Raw genomic sequence first — 23,086 nt, 5'->3', positions numbered from 1 at the left:
AGCCAGCCCGCTCTCAGCTGGCAAGTGGTGCATTTCCCCAAGTGACCAACATTGCACATGCTCTGTTCTATGTGTGGTCCTGGGAACTGGAGCATAATCTTATTAGTGCCATTCCTGACAACCTTGCAGTGAACCAAGTAGATGAGGTGGATGATGACAGACATGTTGATGAAAGAGAAGCGGCAGGAGACCTTTTCTAGGAAGCTCTCTTTTCAAAGAATCTAGATTCTGCTTATTGGCGTGGTTTGTTTTCTGTTGCTTAGATCTTTCTGTTTGGAAACAAGGGGGGAGGAGGTGAGTGATAAAGAAAACTGCTTGCATGGGGGCTGATAGTGCAAGGAAGCCTGAAGGAAGCAGGTTCAGAGGAGCCTGTTGAGGAGAGAGGAGGTTATTTAGGGTGTGTTAAAGGTGCCTGTAGCATACCTGTGTCTGTGGAATAATTAGAATGATTGTGCAGAGTTGTCTTACGCTACAGTGAGCCACAGAATTTTTTGTTAACCCACATTTATCACAACGTGCATCTGCTAAAGCAAAATGCCTTTTCCTTACAATGCATAAGGCAGAGTCAATTTTGTTCTTGGGGCAAAAGAGCTGGAGGTCAGAAGTGAGCAATCAGTGCAAAGCTGCTGCTGCTCTGTTCTCAAACCCCAGGCTCTGGGGTGTGGCAGATTCTGAGCATGTGAGAAAAGTCTTGGGTCTGGTGAAGAGTTGGCTGAGGTTTTACAGACCCAGTCATGAAGAGTGCTTGATAGTTCTGTTGAAGTCCACTTTACCATGCGCTAGGGAGGTCAGATCAAATTAGGTAATATCCTACATATTGCCAAGGAGAGGAGATCTGGACTTACAGCACCTGGCATATTCAGTAAGTTATTGCAAGTTCCTGTGCGTGTCTTTCATCTTAAATTAAACTCACAAAAAGTAGACGGTGTCTGTTTTTTCCTTCTGCTGGTGAGGTGTGGAAAAATGAATGTTATCCACAAAATGAGGGATAGGATGGATGTGGGATTCTATTCTGATAGTCTTAGCAAAAATATTGAAGACTTGAATGATATTTGAAAGCTTGATAGATAGTGAAAAAGTAAACACCTCCAGTCAAACTGCAATCATAATGGGAGACAACGGAGAAGCGTAAGTGAGAAAGTTCATAGCTCATAATGAGATTTCTTATTTTCAGAATTGTGTAAAAAAATTGGCAGAATTGTTGCTATAGAAAATTACTGTGCTGTAATTGATATTGGGGCAATGAGTATCAGTTCTTTGAGTAACCAGTTGTTATGAAAGAGTATCAGGAAACTTGGATTTGTCTCAGGGATTTGCCATGGCTGTATTCAGAGAAGGGAAGTGCGTTGCAGTCTTTAGCAAACCAGCTGGATGCCTACTGGCATTTTAAAACAAAGAGCTCTGATTCCATTGATGTTAATAGCAGTAGTGTCGCTGGGTTCAGTAGAAGCAGGAGGTTCTTAGTTCTGATAGGAAATATCTTTTTATTATGCAAGAGAATCTTTTAAGTGTTTCTTTGTATTTGCTTTTTTCCCCATCTCTCTCTTTTTGTTGTTCTATAATTATTTTCAAAGGCCATCTTTGTATTGCAGTAAAATTGCTCTAGGTTGTCATGTTACATTTGGAAGCTATGACATTTTGTGCTTAATGCAAAGCAAAGTCTCAGCAAAATGAAAAGCTGAATAAGGTTTTCTCTACCAGTGCAGCAGTTGTCAACTAATAGCAATATGGAAAACCCTTCCTCCCCTGTTGTGCAAACATCATTAGCAAGCTTTGCTTGCAGCAAAATGATTATTGATGCTCAAAATGATACACAGTGATTGGAATGAAAAGCCATGTTTTGAATTCTGTTCTTTTGCTGCATGATGGCTGTTCTACACCCGTATTTCATTCAGCACATCCATTTTTATTTTCAATCCAGAGATGTTGCCCAAATGGAAAAATGAAGAATTTGATCAAGGTTTTAGTATAAGCAGCAAACTGAATGAGATCCACATGTAGTAGTCACTGTTACCAGCCTCTGGATAGCTGGACATTCCAGAAAAATTGCCCTAAGATATAGGCAGCGCTTTCAGACATAAGATCTGATTTTTGGGTGATCCTTTGCAGAGCTAGGATTTGAATTTGATGATCCTTATGGGTATCTTCCGACTTGGGATATCCTATAATTCTATGTGCAAGTGGTTGATCTGTGAAACTGAGCACAGTGCCTTCGGTTTACCTGGTTTTCCTGGACGCATGGAGATCGCCTGCAGTAGTGGCAGGTCCATTTGGCTCATCAGCCAGCAAATAACCAAGAGGCTGCTTGGCTGAGCATAGGGAACAGTAGATGTGAATTATATGAACCAAAAATGGATTGTTGGAGCTTTTCTTTTGAGTCGGGATTGTGTAGGGCAGGAATACCCAGTTTGGGAGCTTCCAGAAAAGAGTGTGTTCTATTGATTGTCCCAGTGAAGTCCCCAAGCTCAGCCAGATTTTCGCCTTTATGCAAGAAATGAATTTCATTGCATTTTGGTTATGGATTGAAACAAATGATTTTGGGATACTCATTTATATTTGAACGTTATTGTGAAAACACTTCTTAAAATGCTGAAATTCTCACCTGAAACAGGGAATAGCATCGATCCTCTCATTGGTTCACAGAAGCTTAAAAGAGTTGAATTAGCAAGCATTGCATTTGTGACCACTCTGGTAGGATCCTATTAATAGAAGTTACCTGTAGATGCGTAAACTGGGACATGACATACTTTCCAGGGTTAGCAAAGAGGTGCACACGAGTCCTGAGGCTTGATCCTCCCTGGGAAGTGAGTGAGGTCCAGAAAGGTTCAGCACTGCTGTCTCAGCCATCGCATCAGTTGAGTTATTAATATTGTGGACTTTCCTTTTACTCTGTGAGTATTCTGGGAGTCTTGAAGCTTATTCCTTTGCTGCATTTTGTCATAAGCTAAGGTGAAAAACCAAAACGTGGCCAATCGTTTACTGAAAAACAGGAAAAGCTAAACTGATAAGCTGCTGCAGGAAACCATGGAAAATAAACTCTTGCATGTGTTTAGATAAAAAGAAGGAAAAATATAAATAAAATCGGCTAAGGCAGCAATTGTAGCTAATAAAATAATGGATATAGATCATTATTAATACAGTAGCTGCTGGTGTCATCATTTTATCACTTCCCCAAATATTACAGGGTTTTGAAATTGCATAGAAACTTTTGAATTAAAACAAAACAAAACCAAAAAACCCAACAAAACAAAAAGATCCGCAAAGAAGTGAAAGAGAGAGGCTTCTCTGTTTTCTCCTTTTTAGCTGCTATCCTTCAGAATGTATTTGGGCAATTCCTTAGGGTAGGACCAAGGTCAGAAAATGCAGTGACAGGTTGAATTAATTCTATACATACTTAGTTAAATTATCCAACCTCCAGTGTTGGCAGTTGTATTTCAAGTGAATGTTTACAAGCATTTACTGTGGAAATAAGTAAATCTCTCATCATGTCTTAGAGAAAGGTTATTTTAAATGCTGATCTAAGTATTTGAATGCTTACTTAAATTTGGGTTCAAAATAAAATTCCTTTGTTTGTGTTGGTGTGCAAATTGTCATGGATGAGATGTTTACTTATCATGTTATTTTACTACATATCTTTTCCTAGTGTGTAGCTGGATGGAGATGGAGGTCCTTGCTAAGCGCTAGAGGTGAAGTTTGAACTTCAGCTACATGCTACGCTACTTGATTGTGTTTTTGCATTACAGCAGGCAGCCTCAATAAGTCATTTACTTTTAAGGACTGTTGTATCACAGAATCAAATACTGTGGTACTGCCCTAGTTGTCATTCTTTTTTTTAATTGTCTACAGGAGAAATTGGCTCCTAGGTCAATTTCAGTTGAGACTGGTGTTTGTTGCATGGTTCTAAATAGGATTCCTTCCAACCCTTTGCCCGTTCTCTGGCTTTCTTTCAGATTTGCCAATCACACTTGTCTACAAGTAAGAGATTCCAAAATATGCAACTCCTTCAGGAATATCTGTGCATTTACTTTTCTTCGTGTAAGATCTGTAAAATTATGACACACACACTTCTTTCCCCTAAGCAAGCACCAACTCACCCCATCCTCCCGCATGCATAAGCTTATTTCGACACCTTTCTGTTTGTGTAGGGCAGATAGCACACAAATTCCCTAATTTCACGTGCTTTTGATTACCTTTTCACTAATTTGTAGAACTCATTAAATCCAGAGCGACTGACCTGCAAGCTATTTTGTGTAAGTGCCAGCAGCTTGGATGAATGGCTTTGACTTCCTACTATGCTGAGCTGCACTGATTCATCTGTTAGTTCTGCAAACTCTGGTAATGTCAAGGCCTCTTTTATAACTCTGATGTTAAAACAGTTATGGTTGCCCCCATTATTGCATGTGATTAGTTACTGATATTAAGAAATAAACTGGTTTAATGGAGTGCATCTTCTGCTTGTCTTAGCTGGGCATTGCAGAAGCAGCGCATTACTGAGGTGCAGTATAACAGGGAGTAATAGTGCAGAATGGTTATGTTCTTGGAAGGAGCTTTTTTTTCTGGTTAGAAATACTGGTACATCACAGAGAGTTTAACTTTCCAGCAGAATTGAGCAGTTTATCAGAATTAAAACAAGTGAACCTTCCCACAAATTCAACCTTTATGCATAAGTCTCAAGAGCTTTCTGAAACTGAAAGGGACAGTTATTTTAAAGATTTGGGTTGAAATTGGGTTTTACCTAATTCTGTTAATCTGCTCACTATTTTAGGTAATGTTTTCTGGGGTGCTGTGACAGCCCTCTGGTCTGTGCTTTATGTGTTTTCACCGCTACAAGTTTTTGTACCTGCAGATATGGCAAATGCCTGTGTATAGATTTTATAGTTCTGGATAATTGCAAATTAATTGGGTCAAGTACATTCTTGATAGAACTCCATCCAAATTAGTTTGCTCTCATTGGATGGATATGAATATCACACCAGTTTTTTAATCACCTCTATTGCCACACAGGATTTTATGAGTCTTGTAGAGAGCAATGAATAGCTTTTCCAGGCACACACAGTGAAGGCTGATAACTGAAGACAGGCTGGAAAATAGAATGCTGAAACTGGAGCGCTGAAATAGGTAAAAGAGCTGGTAACAAGGAGGAGCACTGGACATACAGATAATATTTGTTGGTAGTAGTTTGATGTCTACCTTTTTGTCCTCTATAGGAGTATCCTAAGAGGGGAAATGCAGCATACTGCAAAAATTGGAGTCAGCATTGTGAATCAGTTCAGGCAGGGTTGCTGCTGGTTCTGATTCAGTCAGGAAAGGCAGCAGGATGCAAGGAACCTAATTCTTCTCCTTAGGAAACTAAGGAAACGAATCCTTCTTTTTCTTCTGTTGTCCCTTTCTTCAGTTCTAAGAAAAAAAGCTGTGATGATGGTACAGAAATAAATCTGTTTTGAAAAGAGGAAGAAATTGTACACATGGTTAAGGATGCTGATAACAGCATCTGATCCAAATAGAGCTTGATGAATCAAGCAGATTGTCTGCTGTCACAGGCAGATTCTGTGCTGCCTATGGCTTTTTGTACTTTACCACAAAAGCAGTAATGTAATATGTTCCTGAAGAACTTTGTATGGGGAATATGAACGTTCTACTTTTGCTTCTGAACATCTAACTCAGCATACTTGGGGTAACTAACAAAAATAAACATTTTTGGAAGAGCAGTGCTAGGATTTGGAAGAAAACTTTCCGATGAGCAGATTATCCCATCGTTGTCTACTCAGAAACATCTTCCCTGAAAAGTAGCTATAAGGTCTTTTCTTGCAGAGCAGCTCCTGTGCTACCTTACATTAATGGTCTGGCTCATCAGTCGTAGGTCTAGGAATTCCTTGCCATACTTCCATGTGCATTTTGTTGTGTGGTACATCCAAGTAGGCTAGATAAACACTTGTTGTTTTTTTTTAGTGTGTTGTTTAACATTTATTATTCATTTTTAAAGACTTACTAAATAATTCTGCTGTACGTCTAATTAGCTCAATGAACTCTCAAGGCTTAAATCTGGGAGTGGGGGGAATGAGCATTTGCAGGATGTATTGACACCTTTTCTGCATTCATTCTGTGAAATTATGTAGTTTTCATGACATAATATGTGACGTAGGAACCCATCTGAATCTTCAGTGCTTAGTTATTTTAATTCTTTTCAGTCATCATGGAGTAAATACAAGAAAGGAAAATACAAATAATGTGTGACAGTACTTGTCATTTAGTTGTTCTATTCCTTTAAATGAAATGTCAGTATTGTGTGCAGGACAGAAATATTTGTTTGATGATTTGTTAATAATGCTTTCCTTTTTCCCAGCTGGATTCTGTCCTGCAGTAATACTAACAGCTGCAAAATGTTTCAGTGCAGAGTGTATTGAAGAATAAAAACAGAGGCAGTATGAAGAAATTTTAAGAATAAAGATTCATAAGGGAATAATTGCAACTTATTCTTACTGTGTTTTCAAACAGTTATCAACTGCTCTTTTTCTCTTAAAATTAGTCTTTCTTTATTATATCTCAACTTGTGTCTAATTTCTGCATTCACATGGTTTAATCCTAGGCTGTTAATGTAAGTGTATTGTATTAAAGCCATTTATATTAGCTGGAACTTCTCCGTATATTCAGGAGGGCTTCTGCAATTGAACGTGGTGATTTAAGATGCGAAAGAATTGAAGTTAGTCAGGAAGACCAAGCATTTCAAAAGCAAAGCTGCTGTTTGGACTTAGCATGTTCTAAGGGCAAAAAGTATCTTTTATGAGGAGGCTGTGGAATTTGCTTTCTTTTTCAGCAGGTTTGTTACATCAGGAAAAGTGGATAATATTATGCAAAGCAGCTATCCTATTCTACTTATTCTGCTTACTGACACAAAAGAATTTCTGTTTCCTTTCAGATGCAGTTTCCACATCTGCTTACTCATCACCAGCCAAAAGTTTGGGAGACCCTGGAATCACTCCGCTATCTCCGTCGCATATCGTGGTAAGGGAAGTTGTTTCATTGGAAGGCTGTGATTTCCTCACATGCTGGCCCCTTTTATGCTATCCATAGTTTCAAATAAAATTTTGATCCTACTGGAGTTTCTGGTGGAGATCCCGTATGTTTCAGTAGGATCCTGCTTTCTTTCTTTTTTTTTTTTGTCTCCTTGCTGAGCTAATAGATTTGTTCTGTGTATTTTTATATCAGTGAGGGGTTTCCTGATCCTCAGGGTTTCCAAATTATGTCGCTGTCTGTCTCACTGATTTGTTTATGCAGACCCTTAAAAAAAATTATATATATTTAAAAAGTATATAAATGGTATTCAACACTATAATATGAACTCCCAGCAAAAAGAGTCTTCTCCAGCAGACAGAGAAGCTCAGAACAGTGCTACTTTAATTTCCAAAGGAAAATAGCTACCTGTAAGCTTTTAGAAGCAAGCAAATGTTCCATAGAGATAATGCATTTTAATCTTATGCAGTGTTTGTTTTACTTTAAAAAACTCCTGTTAAAATTAAGTTCCATCTGTTTTAAGGTCATCTGCATAATCTGTAGCACATATAGGCATAGTGTATTTCCTGGTATCACAAGTGATCATGTTCAGAACACACTGTTATCCTTGTCAATTTTCTTGCTCTGAAGTTTTCAGTTGACCAACATTCCTCTTTGGGATTTCATGTGTTGTTGCTCATTATTTTAGCTTCCATTCCTATCTTTCTCCATACATTCTACAGCTTTTACTTTTCCCATGCTGATGATTTAATTCCCTCTTCAAGTTAGATTTGCTTCTTAAGGTCCCTGAGGAAGACCTACAAACACATATTCCTCTGATTGTAAAGATATATTAGGAGAATCCAAGTAAGTCCTGCATTATTAGCAGTGAAACCTTATTATGCTCCTTTCTCCTTTCTCACACCCTTGTGAAGTATCAAGCATATGGGATGATCTTGGAAAATGTAGAGATACAATAGAAAGGCATTGAAAGAAGTAGGCATGAAGCTGTGAAGCTGCAGGATGTTAATGAGGAAGGTGGCTGGATGCTGCAAAAGACTGAGGACCTTTGGTGGTTCCTCTGTAAAGATAATAATTGCTTTTCAGTATTTTTGAGAACAGCAACAGAAGGGGATTCAAACAGGATCTCTGTACTTAGAGGTCAACAGTTTTGTCCCATGTTGGTTTTACCAAGCTGGCACGTGTGCAGGTGGGTGCACTGCCCGCCTTCACCATCCGCCTGCCTGAAGCATGTGGTTTTTCCACCAGTATTACCAGCTCATTCTGTTTCTGTCCTGCCAAGCTGTTTGTGCAACAACCACCACCAGCACGGAGTATTTCCTAAAGAAGCTTTCTGTAAATTGATAAATAATTATCTTGAGATGTGAAGGCTGTTGCTACAGATTAGATGGTTCTATCTGTATTACTTCTGAGTGGTAGCAGTACCTCAGAGTCAAGATAATAACCTGGGTGACTCCTAAAACCCCCAAGTCCTATTGAAGACAATGATGGATATAAATGCATTCTTTGTTCAGTTCAAGAAAAAAAGCACGCTGTAACCTAGTGTTTAACTATAGGTTCTAGTGCTTCAAGATGACAGCTATGCCAAGAAATGATTATGAGAAGAATTCCTGATTCAAGAGGATGTGTATAAAATATCCTCCAGCAAACACATGATTGAGTTGTATATTAAATTTCCACCCTAATGGGAATACGGAAAGTTTTTACAACGACTTTGTTCATGAATGCAGCTTTGGCAAAGTTCCTATTTCCTCCTCTTTCCGTTAAAGTGGGATGCATGTCTTAGCAGAAATACTGAAGGATAAGACATTACAGTTACACTAATCAATGACTCAGCATCTATTTTGCTTCTGCTGTTTAACAGAAGGACTCTGATGCAGAAGATGCTGTAGAACAGTTATTTCTCGTTGTTGTGGCTATTGATTTTGGCACAACATCCAGTGGCTACGCCTACAGCTTCACCAAGGAGCCGGAATGTATTCATGTAATGAGGTAAGAGCTGCAATGCAGCATTTGGTTTTGGATTGCCATCTGCAGCTATCTGTGCAGTTGCTATAGCTATGTCCTGCAGTACCTTGAAGTGACCAGGTTTATCTAGTCTTGTAACAATGTACACTTCTGTCAGGGCTATAATTTTCTGTTATTTCTTGCTTAAATCAATACAATGTGATGTATTTCTTTCCCTTTGCAGTTCTGATATGTGTAAGTCTAATGCAACCACAAATGCAGAAAATGTTATTGGAGGTATCTAAAGGGGATGTGCCACAATCCCTTTCTGTAGTGTATCTGATATTTTTTTCAGACCTTTTAATGACTAAAAGCCTATATGATTTTTATTAAAGTATCTTTGAATTGCCTATATTGTAACAAGGCCAAGATACAGATAATTTCAGGCATGAGAAAGGTATATATGAACTTAGGCACAGAAGTTATTAAAAAAAACAACACCTGCTCTAAGGAAAGGGCAAAAAGACAAACTTGCTGAAGTCCAGTATGATATACTGTAATTTTTCTAAGTGCAGCTGCTAGCTGAATGCCAGTCTTTAAATCCCAGCAGACAGAATTCATTGTGCAGTCAGCCTGCACGGTCACCTTGTGTGTGGCTGCATTGTATTTTAGAGAGATCTGACACATCTGGGTGATGGGAAATGCTATCTAAAGAGAGGGGAACTCAGGAATGGTAGTAGGCTGTACAGTGACAGAGATGCCTGCCATTTTTGATAAGGATGAGTAATGCTTTAAGGCCTCTTTTGCATTCAGTCCACCTGACGGCACAGGGAGCTGCCTGGTGCTGGAAGTCAGAGGACAGACCACATGTTGCTGCCAGGTTACAGGGTGGTGGGGTCACAACCCATGCATACCATCTCCAGAGCTGTAGCTGAGCAATCCTCAATCTTATGTATCATGTTGTTTCTGTGACTTTTGTGGCTACATTATGATGCATAACAACTTCTGCTTTTATGAATGTCCCTCGAACCCTTTGGATACAGGATTTTAGCTGTTGACTGAAATGCTGAAAGGTAGGTGCTTTATGGACAGCACACGTGTTTCAAATCTTAACTGGCATTTCACTTTGTACAGCTTGAAACACTATTTGTTTCTCATGTGATAACAAGAGTGTGGTTGTGATTTCAGACTTGTGTAGGTATTATTTGAGATCCTGATTTGAAAATAAATAAACTGATTTGTCTGTTTCAACCAGAAAGGAGAAATGTGTCTTAGATGGGGAAAAACACTTATTCATATTTCCAATGGCTATTTCAAACAATTGAAAATATTTTGATAACAAAGTTGTATTATGTTTTTAGTTTTAAAAAGTATTGAAGGTGTACTGAGGAAGCTCATAAAATGTATTGCTGGTAGAGAAGGATTTGGGGTAACATACAGCAGATACTGAATTATGAAATGTACAGTAAAATAATACATATTTTAATAAATGTGAAATAATGAGATGCAATGAACAGAGCTGTGTTGGGTCAGAGTTAAGACTTCAGTGGTTCAAAAGGTGCTAATAAGTTCCAGTACTTGGTATAATGATGGTTATATGTAGGATAATTTACAAACGTTTCTACAGAGTAAACATAAATTTCCCACCCATACTCAAGCATGTTTTCCTTAAAAATATCAAAGATATTTTATTGATATTCATATATCATTCATGTATGATATTTATAAAGATATTCAAGGCCATCGTTGGCCATTCCTAACTTTGAAAAACTTATGGGATTTTGAAGGGGCAGGCTGTCTTTGGTAGAAGGGAGCATACGGTCTTTCTTCAGTATAACTTCAAGCTTCAGTCTTTTCTTTCTTTTCTTCCCTGTTTGACTATGATTCTTGGCAGACACGTGCTTGCCTTTCTGCTGCATGCATGCTCCTGGAGGCATCCAGCTCTGTGAGATGACCCTGCTGCTTTGCTTCCCTGTTATGCTGCAGCTCTAGATCAAATTCTCATCTCACTACAAGGAGTGCTCTTTTTTCCTCTGTTAGCTGGATTCCTGTGTAAGGAAGGGCATTTCTCTAACCTTAGCGTAACCTTATGATCCTTTCCACAGAAACTTTGCTTTGTCTCTTTTTGCCTTTAATATTCAGTCAGGTCTTGAGTGACTCTGAACTGGTTTGAGCAGCTCAACAGCAAGCCAAAGCCCTGCTAGCCCGTATTAAGCAGAATGAAGCTGGGCTTCCCCTTGAGAAATGCAGCAGTCAGGTTTGTGTGCACATGCCTCTGGCTGCAGCTGCTTCTTTCCAGAAAAGATGTCATGCTGGAATATTTCTAAAGCTCTGGCTACAAATGGTGACGTCAGGCTTCCTGTTCTCTTGTCAGTAACACAGGCTGAGAACTTCAGTACTTGCTGAGCAGTTACAGTGTCTGATTTTCATTAGCAACACATCCAGAAATGAACACCTAACGCTCAGGATGGTAATGAGAATTTCAGCCCGTAGTACGGAGCATGAGTTTGTTTTCATTTAAGTATTATAAGTATCTATTCCAGGAGAGAAAAATGTGCCTACCCATAAAGAGAAGTAAAGAGGCATTGTTATTAGGCAGCAGCTAAGTACACGTCCTATTTATGGAATTTCCCACCAGTGACTCACAATGAATCATTAATGATTCCAAGTGAACACGATAGCAGTTTGTCTCCTCTCTCTTGTGTGGGACGTAACGTTCTGGTGGAAGAGGCGGTGCTTTCTGCTTATGGGCTGTGGAACCCCTGCTTATTAGCAGTGGAACCATATGTTTGCTGTAAGACGTGCTCACTGGTGTTGGAGTTGCCCAGATATGTTCCAGCAGAGGTTTGCGAGCACTGCCCTGCAGCAGAGCCCTTCCCAGCTGACTGTAGGTGTGGGGCTGAGCAGCAGCACCAGTGAAGTTGAGCAAAATATTTCTGAGTGGTTGAAGGTGTTTCTGTTTTCAGATCAGTGGGATTGCTCTCCGTACTAGAAGATTCCCTGCCATCACTGCTGCTGGTTCAAAAAAGGGCACACTTTGCTCTGTTTGATCCAGTTGCGTGGTCTTAAAGCTTCCCAGCAGTCTATAAGATCCTGTTTGCTTATTGCTTGGCCAAGATTGAATTTTTCTGTGTCAATGGTCTGCCATGATCTTGAGGTCAATTAATTTTCAGTTGATTCACTCGGTTCAAATGAAAAAAAAAAAAAAAAAAAAATAGTGCTTCTACATAATCTTCACACGTCACGTAAACAAGAACCACAAAACAAAGCAGTCATTTTGTACCTCAGAACAGGGACTTTGGCTGTAGTGTGTTATGACAGCATGTTTTTCTATCTTCAGAAAAAAGTAATCAACATGTGTTTTAGTAATGAATGCAACTGCCTTTGTGATCTTGGTTCCTTTTTGAGCTGCACTGTGATGATAGCTGATAGCATAAAGCAGTTTTTCCACTGGTGCTTTTTTAGGATAATGTTGTCTGGTAAGTGTTTGTTTCCCATGCTGAAAGTACTTGTGTGTGGGGCAGGGGGAAACATTAACGAGAGTTTCTTGTTCTTCCATTCTGCTTTTTTCATAATGGAGATGTCAGGAGAAAAGCAGAATGCTCACAGCTCTCTGTGATACAGTTCTTTATGATCTTGTTACTTGCCCTAATTTCCTTATTTGCCTAATTTCCTGTTACTTGCTCCTAAATTCCTTCTGCATTTAACACAAAGTACAGAGGGTCTTCCCATATTCAGTGTTATTTATTTTCTTATTCGATCTCTGAAACAAGTATTGTGTTATTTCCATCTACTACCTTTGTGCCTAGCAGGTCATCCTGCAGATGCCTGTGGGATCCTGATAAGATAGGATACTTATTTTCATGATTTCAGTGGATTGTTGTGAGGTTGAGGGAGTCTGCTTTATTTTTCACAGGTTTTTGTTGTTTTTTTTTTTTAATCTAAAATTTTTACTACCATTTAGAAGTCTAAAGGTAAATAAAGGTGAATAGAGTGTGCAACAAAGAGAGCTCAACACCTGCAAGCATTTCTTCAGTGTTTCTGGCATCCAAGAGGTGAAGCCCATGAGTGGGCTTTGGTTTGAGTGGCTTGTTGAGCATCATTGCTGAATCGTCTGAAATGAGACTTGCATTCCTCTTTTCTTCAATGTAAATAAGCCCATTTTTTTGGTATTATAAGGATCAATGTAAACATATTCGGAGGGGTAAGCAGTAAGTGCAATATTCTACCACATTTTTTCTAAGAGTATCTGAATTTTTCTGCTGCTGTAAGCATTAATATCACTTATTGAAGCTCTTTCACTTGAACAGACGATGGGAAGGTGGAGATCCAGGTGTATCCAACCAGAAGACACCAACTACTATCCTCTTAACACCAGAAAGAAAGTTTCATAGCTTTGGGTACGCAGCGAGAGATTTCTACCATGACTTGGATCCCAGTGAATCGAAGCACTGGTTGTATTTTGAGAAGTTTAAGATGAAGCTACATACCACTAGTGTAAGTAATAACTAACACTCTTTAATAATTCTGTGTTTACAGCTCAGATCATCTTGCTGTGGAGAGAGCTGTATATCATATATATATGTATGTGTGTGTGTTTAGATCTGTTTCGAGAGTAAATAAAGTAAATGAAAATGTCAGTTAATATATTCCAATTCATTTTGCTTCTTGATGCGTTTGGCGAGTGTGTTTTGCTTGTATTCATTGTAGATCTCAGAAGCTCAGTATCTGCATCCCTACTTTTCCTGGGTGAAATTCTTAGCTGTGCAGGGAATCTGCATGAGGTCAGTTTGTTTTGGAGAATCTATTCAGAGAGCAGAAATGGAATATAAGAAGCATACTGATCTCGTATGCACAGCAACAAATTGGCCCAGAGTTCTTCGTAGTAATTGCAAGTGGAAATCATGTTGTTAATTTGACATTACTCCTAATGATTATATGTTGATCTTTCCACTAAACCATTCTAGATTTCTGGGGCCAGGCCAGTACTTTCTGTATTGAGGTGGGTGTTTGTTGGTTTCATGTGTTGGTGGGAAGCCAAAAATGCGTGCTTTTAACTCTTGACTTGGATGAAATATCTTTCATATGCAGCTTGCAGCAATTAATTACAGATGCGTTTTATTGTAATTATTTAATACTTATTCTGTTTTACTCTCTCTGTCTGCAGTTATTTTTAGACACAGTAGATGTTTAAAAACAAAGCTTAAAATAAACAGCAAATGTAATAGTCCAGGAAATTCACTTGATGAGTTAGATCCTCTCCAGAACAATTTTGTCACTTTTTCCTAGCCAGGTGGATAAAGAAGAATTCCCTTTCCTCAGGCAGTGAGAATTCATCTTATGTTTACCTTTTCCTTTGAATAACTTCCAGTTATTTTCTTTCATGTAGAATCTTACCATGGAGACGGACCTGACAGCTGCAAATGGCAAAAAAGTCAAAGCACTTGAGATATTTGCTTACGCCCTGCAATTTTTTAAGGAACAGGCATTAAAGGTAGAATAATGCTTCCTTATCTAGATTCTCTATATTTATCACTAGTATAAATGTGAGCATAACATTCCTAACCTTGCTGAGCTTTGACCTCAGTTGTATTTGATGTAAACAAAGCAAGGCAGGCTGTAGAAACTCCAGGCAGGCTGTGCACTCTAAAAGAGCTCTCAGTAGTCCTGTGGTGATTTCCTCTTGCACAGGGGAAGCTTGGTTCAATAATAGTAATAAGTTCTGAGTATCTTCCGTAGGGGATAAAACTTCTCTGTTGTTGTGTTGCTTTTTTTGTTGTTGCTTTGTTTTTATCATTAAAAATGTTGATTTGAAGAGAAAACTTAGAAGTGCAGGAGCTGGAGCTCAGTGTTTCACTCAGTCTGCATTTTTAACTTGCAAAGAATTAAATTTGAGACTGGATTCTGGTCTTGCCCCCCACGCTTCTGATGCTGGGACAATTCAATGTTGTGCATTCTCAAAGTTCTCTCTCATGGTGAAGAGTGAGCACCATGAAACACAACTGGTTGGGCACCTTCCAATCTCTGCAGTCCCAATCTGACATTGTTTTAGTGACTGATCGTAGGGAAGTCAGATGAGCCGGATTTATTTTGTAACAAGAAGATTATGAAAAGCTGATTCACAGTTTGGTGAGTCGAATTTTCAGTGTCACTCTCCACAGTTATGACTTGCTAGTTAATATGGTGGGAGCAGTATGATTTCACTATTGCAGTGATCTGTGTAGGCTACTTGGTGTGGCTAAGAGGTTCAGTATATTAGCCTATTTTAAGCTACTATTTCGGGTGTTGGTAGGGAACTGGAAAATATACTGCATTTTCCATTTCCTGGTTGAAATGTTACAATGCTCACTTGTAATCTTATCCTTGGGTCGCGAGATTGAATTTGTTAATCTCTTGTGAAATACATGTCTCCAGTAAATAGTTTTTAGATTTAAGGTCTCATGTAAACAACCAGTTGTGAATTTAGTGTACATTAGTTTCAGATGTGCTACTGTATATTGCCAACATGTAGTAATTTCTGGGCCAAATCACAATCCTAAGCAGTGCTTGCATGAAATTAGCCCTGTTGATGTAAAGCTAACCTACTTTTCTGAATGGGATTAATTTATTCTGCCTTTATGGCCATAAAGGAACAATCATATCATTACTACTCAAAATAATTATCTTTTCTAAGACTGTTGGAATTGCATTGAATAGTCAGTCACAGACTTGTACCCATGCATTCATTGCCTGGGGAAGTGTTTAGTGAATATGAATCCCCCATAGTTGCTGTGCTGCCTGTTCTGGGCTGCATCCTTACTTGGTATCAATATAACATCCCTGTGATTTGTGAGTTCATGCTGTTGCTTAGGACTATGATCTGTCCATACCGACTGCCCTGAGCAGTATAGAGGTCCTGCTTTTCTACCACAGATTCTTAAACTGCAGTATAACTAAGCAAACACAACACCTTGGCACAGCACACACAGAAACATATTTTACATTCTAAAGGCCTGTTGTTCACCTTTATGAAGCTTTCCCTGTTTGGATGGAGATTTAGATAGGACATATGGTAATGACATTTTACTTGGAACCTTTCCCAAAACATGTCAGTATATCACCTAATTTGCAAATGCAATACAGACTTTCCTCTTTTTAATGGGGAGGGGAAGAACAATAAAGTAACTAAACTACTCCTCAGTGCTTGCTTAAAGTAAAATTTTCAAGGAGCAATCAGTTGATTTTTTTTTTTTCTTTTAAGACTTCAGCTGTAACTTTGCCTTGTTAACCGAGTTGTAAAAGTTTAATTTATGTGTGAGTGCTTTATAAAGGAGTCATTGAAAAATCTGGATTGTAAAACTTAATGTTCATCAATGCTTCTGATATTTTTCTGTGTATTAATCCAGATGTAAGCATGAATTCTTCAAACTAGCTGCAAATCCCCCACTATGACTACGAGTATACGTAAACATTCTCTAATATTCAGCAGTGCACGTGCTGCTTTTGGAAAAAGTAGCTTTTCTATTTCATGTTAAGTAGTAAACTTTTCTGTGGGCCTCCTTCAGAAAGTGTCAGCCCAAATCCTAGCTGTTGGCACAGTGAAGCATTCTTGAAAGGTTGGTAATAATTTAAATATTTGGATTTGTAGCATAGGTGTAGCAGAAAAAGGATTGAAAAGAGTTTCTGTTGCTGGAACCTGCAGAAAATATTTTCTTACCAAGTTGACGCCCATCAGTTTACATTCACCTCTGTCTCTCTTTATTTAGGAGCTCAGTGACCAAGCAGGTTCAGACTTTGAAAATACTGAAGTAAGATGGGTTATTACAGTGCCTGCTATTTGGAAGCAGCCTGCAAAGCAGTTTATGAGACAAGCTGCCTACAAGGTAAGGTTACAGAGTGAGCTTAAAAATACCCTTTAAAGCCTTACTTGAAAGGCTAAATGTTAAACTGTATTTGGGACAATTAGCACGAATATAAAATACATAAACTAATCTGGAAAAACAGTTGGGTTAGAAACATTGAAAGAGAATTTAGCTCAACAAAGCAGTGGCTTCACACCATATGTATTCACATTTTAAATGCCTTTTTATGTATTTGCTTTTGTGTATTGGTGTTCCTCACTGCAGACTGATATTTTAGTCATCTTGTACCTGATATTCCTGTTGAATTTAGTGCACGTGGAACACATGCAGTTTTGAGACCAACGAGAAAGCTGATGTAAAACAGTGGACATAGTTTTGTTTTGTTAATTTCTTTAGGTCATCACAGGCTTTTTTCAAATAAGGAAAAAATAAGGAAGAGTAGGGAAAGCTTAGACCCTCCACAGTAGGGACTTCTTTTTCTGTTCCCATTTTCCCACAGTAGCAATGAAAAGACCATGTCCAGATAGTCTGGATATAAAATTAAATAAAAATGTTATTTTCACCAGTTTATCAGCATTTAACCCTTTCCCCTCCCCTCTAAGCCCCCACAGTCATGCATATTCCATATCGCATTTGCTTATTTCAAATTCAGTTTCTGTCTTTGATAGACACGATGCGTGCATTCTTCTTTTCATCAAGATACTCACGTTGCATTTTATTTTACTTATTTTCTGTCACAGACTTGCATAACCCATTGGCAGCAGATACGTCATGTGTGGTTTGTGAAACATGTAGCAGTTTGTGTGTAATTTGCAGAGTGCTCCTGGAAAGCACCCGGAATTTTTTTAACTGTTCCTGACTATCTCTAATGTTGAGCAACATTTTTCTTAACAGTCTTTATTGTGGGATTGCTAATGCTAGTGCCAGAAGCAAAACATTCTTAAAGTTCTGATGGAAGGACACGGTTGTAGGTAAATCTGAAACACTAGAGACCCATTCATTATCTCTGTATATTGTTGTCTGCCTGCTGTCTGTGTGCATGTGTGCTCGTAAAACGGGAGCTGTGTAAGGAGCAGGGCAGAGAGAGGTAGATCTCTTGGCATTTCTCATTTGTGGCACAATGGAATGTTGTTGATTAGTGTCTGTGTCTGTGGTTTTGTCTGTGATTGTGTTCTTCTATTGGCAAGCTTGATAAATAGCAAGGCCTGGCAAGGCCTTTAACTCAGGGTGTGTGATCATTTACAGGGAAAAAAAAGCATCTAGGGAAGTAATTGTATGTTTACTTGACACAGTTGATATTTATAGGAAAGGGGACAAAGACAGAAATGCAGAAAACGGAGAGTTCTACTTTAGCATTCAGTCTTCAGATTCCTATTGCAGGATCCAGCATGTGTTTCAAACCAGTGCATGCTGACAGAGCAGAAGTTCCAGCCCTTGGTGTTAGCTATCAAAGCACGCAAGTGTCATGAAAGTAAGAGCTTGTGTTCATGAGAGTAATTGGAGCACTGAGTAGAGAACAGCGTTGAAAAGGCAGTGGTAGAAACCTTGTTGCTGAAAACATGCTGAGGTACAATTGCTTCTGATAGTGGGAAATGAAATGAGATGTGGGCAATTGCTTGGGTGATCTGTGGCAAGTGATGGAACTCTGAGAGAACAAAAATACTGATGACTTCAGTCTTTGGTTCCCAGTGCTACCAAAATGCTACATGGTTGTTAGGCGAATCTAAATATTACGTGGAGTTACAAAGGTCAAGTAAAGTGGTGTAGGTCTGCTTCTGCTCTCAACATCTATCAGCTGTTGTCCGGCCTGCAATCTCAGTGCATTTCTGACATCCACTCATCATTGTCTTGCCTTAAACAAAACACTTCCTGGAACTGTTAGTCTGTTTGAGGGCTCCCACAACTCTCCCTTCCAGATGCTGTGCTGTTTTGTCATTCCAAGGTATAATCTGGGTGTTCCTTTCAGCTCACAATTCTTCCTCTGACCTCCCATCCAGCCTACCAAAGTCTTGCTAATTCTACCTGCCTAACAGCTTTTCATGTCTGTGCATAATTCTGAGCTCTCATCAAAGTTGTCACTGATTTTGCATCTCAGTTATTGCAACATCATTTTCGTAGCTTTGGCAACTGTAATTGGCCTCTTTTGCATCTCTTTAGAATGCTGCCACTAACGGGTTTTGTCACTTCACATTTGACGGGGAGTCAACCTGCATTTGCCTCCTTCACCTGTGTCATTTCAGACATAAGCTGCATGTCCTGGCCACGAGTGTCTATAATGCTAACTCATTTTCCTCCTCTGAAACCCTCTCTAAAATGCATATTCTGTCACACCTACAAAAACGTGACAGTGAGTGAACTACTGAGATGGGAAAACTGCTCTGCACTGCTTCTTGCTGTTACCCTGCCTGCACTATTTGAATTCATCTGTTGTACTTTTCATATTCTTAACTCCTTTTCTTCATACTTGAATTGCTACCTCTGCGAAGCAGACATTTATTCTCATTTGTTTTGCTCTCTGGGATCTCTCAAAAGATTAAGTTTGGTAGGCTGTAGAGATCTTCATGTCTTTACAGCCTCACTTTGTGAACTGAAATAGCTTTGTTTCTGGATAATAGTCCACAGACACTTCTTGCTGTTCTGTGCATCCAGAAAGCTCTAAAGCCGTGTGACTGCTGTTGAGGTTTGGTCACGCCGGGAGAGAGCTCTGTGACAAGAGTGGAGCATGTCATCTCTGTAGGATCCTAAAGCATGTCTGCAGATTTTAGGGTTCATTGCATCTGATTCTTAGGATGCATCAATCAGGTTTCCCATTGTCCTCACCATGAAATACATAGGGCATCATAAACAGTGTTCACTTTCCTTGTTTCTGTATTCTAGTTCTTCTGTTGCAAATACTTTGCTTTACTGTAGTTCCGTCAGAAGCTGTGAGTTTACCAGTCTTAGAAGGATTCCCATTCTCCTGAAGAATTTGCATTGTGAGAAATTAATCCTAATGACTGAAATGCTTTCTTATTTTGGTGAGTTTGGCAGTGTGGTCCAGTTGGATAGCATGTGGGAGGACTCCATCCCACTCACCCAGCTGGAACCTGCTCTTATTCTTGTTCTCAAAGAAGGAGGGACTGCCAAATGCATCGAGCTGTGCTGTGGCAGAGGTTTAGACCTCACCATGGAAGAGAGCTTAGGCAGGCCGCTTCCTGCTTATGAACATTCAGCCTTAGTAGCACGGCGTGTGAATATGGACACAAAGCCAGGATCCCATCTGTGTGTCATCTGAGGTCTTATGGACACAAGAGAATTCAGTGTACTGTTGGTCCTGGATTACTGATGGTCAAAAATAAGTGTCTGCTAGTGGGAAGATGAAACTCTGAAAGTATTCAAGAGCACTTGTATAGAAATCTGTGGAATGCTGGTAGGTGGGAATATTTGGTTCAGTCTTAACAGCACTTTGTTGTCTTAACATATTACTTACTATAAGCAGCAAATTTAATCCCTTTTCCAAATGAAATTCAGGCACTGTGGATTGTTTATCAGAGGGACACAAGATCCGATATTCTTGGCAGAGTCTTTCTTTTTAGTGAAGGCATTCTTACAGCTCGTGTTTCAATACAAATTCTTCAGACACAGTAAGCATGGAGCAGAATCTACAGACCGGAATTTCTTGAATGTGCCAATAGAAATAAAGTTTTAAGGGAGAATTTGGAGTTTGAGAGAATTATGCTGGTGCAGAAGCTGTAAAATAGAAAAGCAAAATATGGTATATCAAATGCACTCAGGGCAGACCAAGGGAAAGGGAAAGATGATGCTTTTTCATAAGCTTGCCTGAAATATCTACAGTCTTACAAACGTCGGTCTGTTGGTTTACTCAGAGATAATTTAGCATCTTTTCTTCCACTATGAGCTGTTGATTTTGAAATGAAGTTTCAGGACTCTTAAGTAGATTTATATTCCAATTACAAATAGCAAATAAAATTATTTGCGTGTTAAGCTTGTATAAATAAACAGGCAATCTAGATTGTAGGATTAATTGTGTGAGCCTGGAATTGTAGGGGATTTTTTTTAACTGGCTCTTACACTGAATATTTATTAGTGTCAATGTGGAATGAACATGATGAGAATTATTATCACATTGTCTTTTGGCTTACATTACACTGCACTGATCAGTACTAGCTTGCTCTGTAGGAATCTTCTTAGAAGAGTAAACAAATTTGTAAAGAGAGTAACTTGGTGGCACAGAATCTCTCACCAGTGTAAGTGTGAATACCTTGGAATGTAGCAATAAATAGCCAAGCTTGAAAGAGTTTTAAATGGATTATATCATATCAAAAAAGATGCTACAGGGAAAACAAAAACAAACAACAAAAAAAAACAACAACACAAAACCACTCCTTCCAACTGCAAAGCGAGATTTTAGGATTTTAGGAGGGGCAGTGGGAACAGTGAGCAATATGGAGAATATTGCAACACCTTTTTCCTGTGTATAAATCCCACAGCCTTGTTTAGATCGTGAGCCTATGACTGATGTGGCCTCAAAAGGATATTACTGGACAAGAATAGATTCAGAACAGAATAGTTCTGCCAATACACCTGGAAAGTGTGAGAACTATGTGAGAACTCAAAAGCCACTCTCAGAAAAGACTGGTACTATTAAGATTAAAACGGAAATGTGCTATATGCAGAAACCCAGAAACATTTTGCATTTTAATCTCCAACCAGTGTTTTGTGTACCATTAATTAATATTGTCCTTGTGCACAACTTTAAGCAAGAAATATTTTGCTAAAATAGCAGGAAATCTGTTAAAGGCAACAATTTTCTTCCAGATGAAAACGTAGCAGTTGCTTATTACAAACAGTTGGGTGCTGAGCGGTTCTGCAAGAGCTGATACTCAGGCTGAGCTCAATATGTATACTGTCATATTTTGTGAAAAGGCTGTGAGTCTTCGAGTGTCAGGATTTAACCAGCATCCAAACGTAATGTCCACAGTGAGCTTTGATGCAAACAACCGTGTTAAGATTGTCCTGTGGAACATCATTTTCTAGATATCACAATATCTTCATGGTGATATTTCGGGCTAAGTAAATTTTGGTTTGAACCAGTGTTCCTACATAATGATGCTTGCATTTATTCTTAGTTAGGATATTTTTGGAGGAAAAAAAAAAAGATTTTAGATTCTGTCTGTCTTGAAATTGGTTAGAAAGAGCAAGGAAGCCGTGCTTCCAGCTGAAATGAACGAGACACTGGCTTAAAAGAGCTCCCTTCAAGCTGCCTAGGTGGGCTCCGCTTTGTAAATCTCTGGAGGATTTATGTAATAAAAATAGCACACTTATTTTTTTTTGTGCTTTTCTCTGAGATGTGTTTGTTCTGTTGTCACGTGTTTTTCTACCTTTTGGAAAGCATTTACTTATTTATTTATTTGTTTGTTTGTTTATTTATTTTCATTTTAGGGAAAGGGAGAAAGAAGACAGTAAAATAGTTGCGGTCCTCCTGGCTTGTATCGCAGTTGGGGCTGTCCTCTGAGGGGGACTCACAGAGGCAGGAAGCTGAAGACAATAGAGATGTCAGAACAGATAAGGAGGTTGTGCTTATTGAGAGCCGTAACTGTGTAAACTGAAAATATAACTGGTGAATGAGTCGCTTTAATTAAAGGACAGTAAATGCATTACTGCATCTGTCACGTTAGTTAGCGTAGTTCTGCTTCTCCAGTCGAGCGAGACATGCTGAGATTTTTAGAAACCCCTGGCAGTGTTGACCCAGAGGCAGCAGCAGCTGTGCCTAGCTGCTCTGTCAGGATTTTTATATGAACAGCAAGAAAAATGAGTTAGGGCCCTTTTCCACCATATATGGAGATGGTAGTGGGAGCAACAGCCCTGTGCTGGGCTATTTACAGGTTCCTGAAGTAGCACCGGGCTCCTTGCCAGCATCTGCTACCTAAACCAACCGTTGGTGTGGAGTGGCGAAACTGCCTGCATGTTGGGCCCAGCCTGCAGGCACTGAGCAATGCTGATGGAAAAACTGAGGGACCTAAAGTTCTTCTTAAACGCAGGCTATGAGCCTGAACATGCTTTTACTGTTCTGTCATTTCCTCTCTTGATGTGATTTAAAAAGACAGCTAAAGAGCCGTAACCTGTTTGATATCTGATTTGAAGCTGAGCTTTTTCTTTTAAGTATAGTCTGCTTTTTGGCATGTGGTGCACTTACAACTGAAATTTGTTTGTGTGTAGGCACAGCTCAACAGACTTCCTGTAAACTGCATAAAAAGCAAATAGTATTCAGGCATAAGCAGAAGCGA

General features: G+C 39.1%; 1 protein-coding gene across 1 annotated transcript in view; it reads left to right on the top strand.

Annotated features, from left to right (window-relative positions):
• The window catches only part of HSPA12A (heat shock protein family A (Hsp70) member 12A), a gene marked incomplete at both ends in the record, with an annotated part of 46,440 nt that overhangs the window by 5,701 nt on the left and 17,653 nt on the right, over positions 1–23,086 (top strand). The window contains 5 exons of the mRNA XM_079535942.1: positions 6,917–7,002; positions 8,876–9,003; positions 13,269–13,455; positions 14,348–14,452; positions 16,704–16,820. Coding sequence (XP_079392068.1) covers positions 6,917–7,002; positions 8,876–9,003; positions 13,269–13,455; positions 14,348–14,452; positions 16,704–16,820 — 623 coding nt within the window. The remainder of the gene's footprint in view (positions 1–6,916; positions 7,003–8,875; positions 9,004–13,268; positions 13,456–14,347; positions 14,453–16,703; positions 16,821–23,086) is intronic.

This window comes from Tetrao urogallus, assembly GCF_951394365.1.
Source record: "Tetrao urogallus genome assembly, chromosome: 5".
Classification (NCBI taxonomy): domain Eukaryota; kingdom Metazoa; phylum Chordata; class Aves; order Galliformes; family Phasianidae; genus Tetrao; species Tetrao urogallus.
This window is presented reverse-complemented; position numbering and strand designations above follow the sequence as displayed.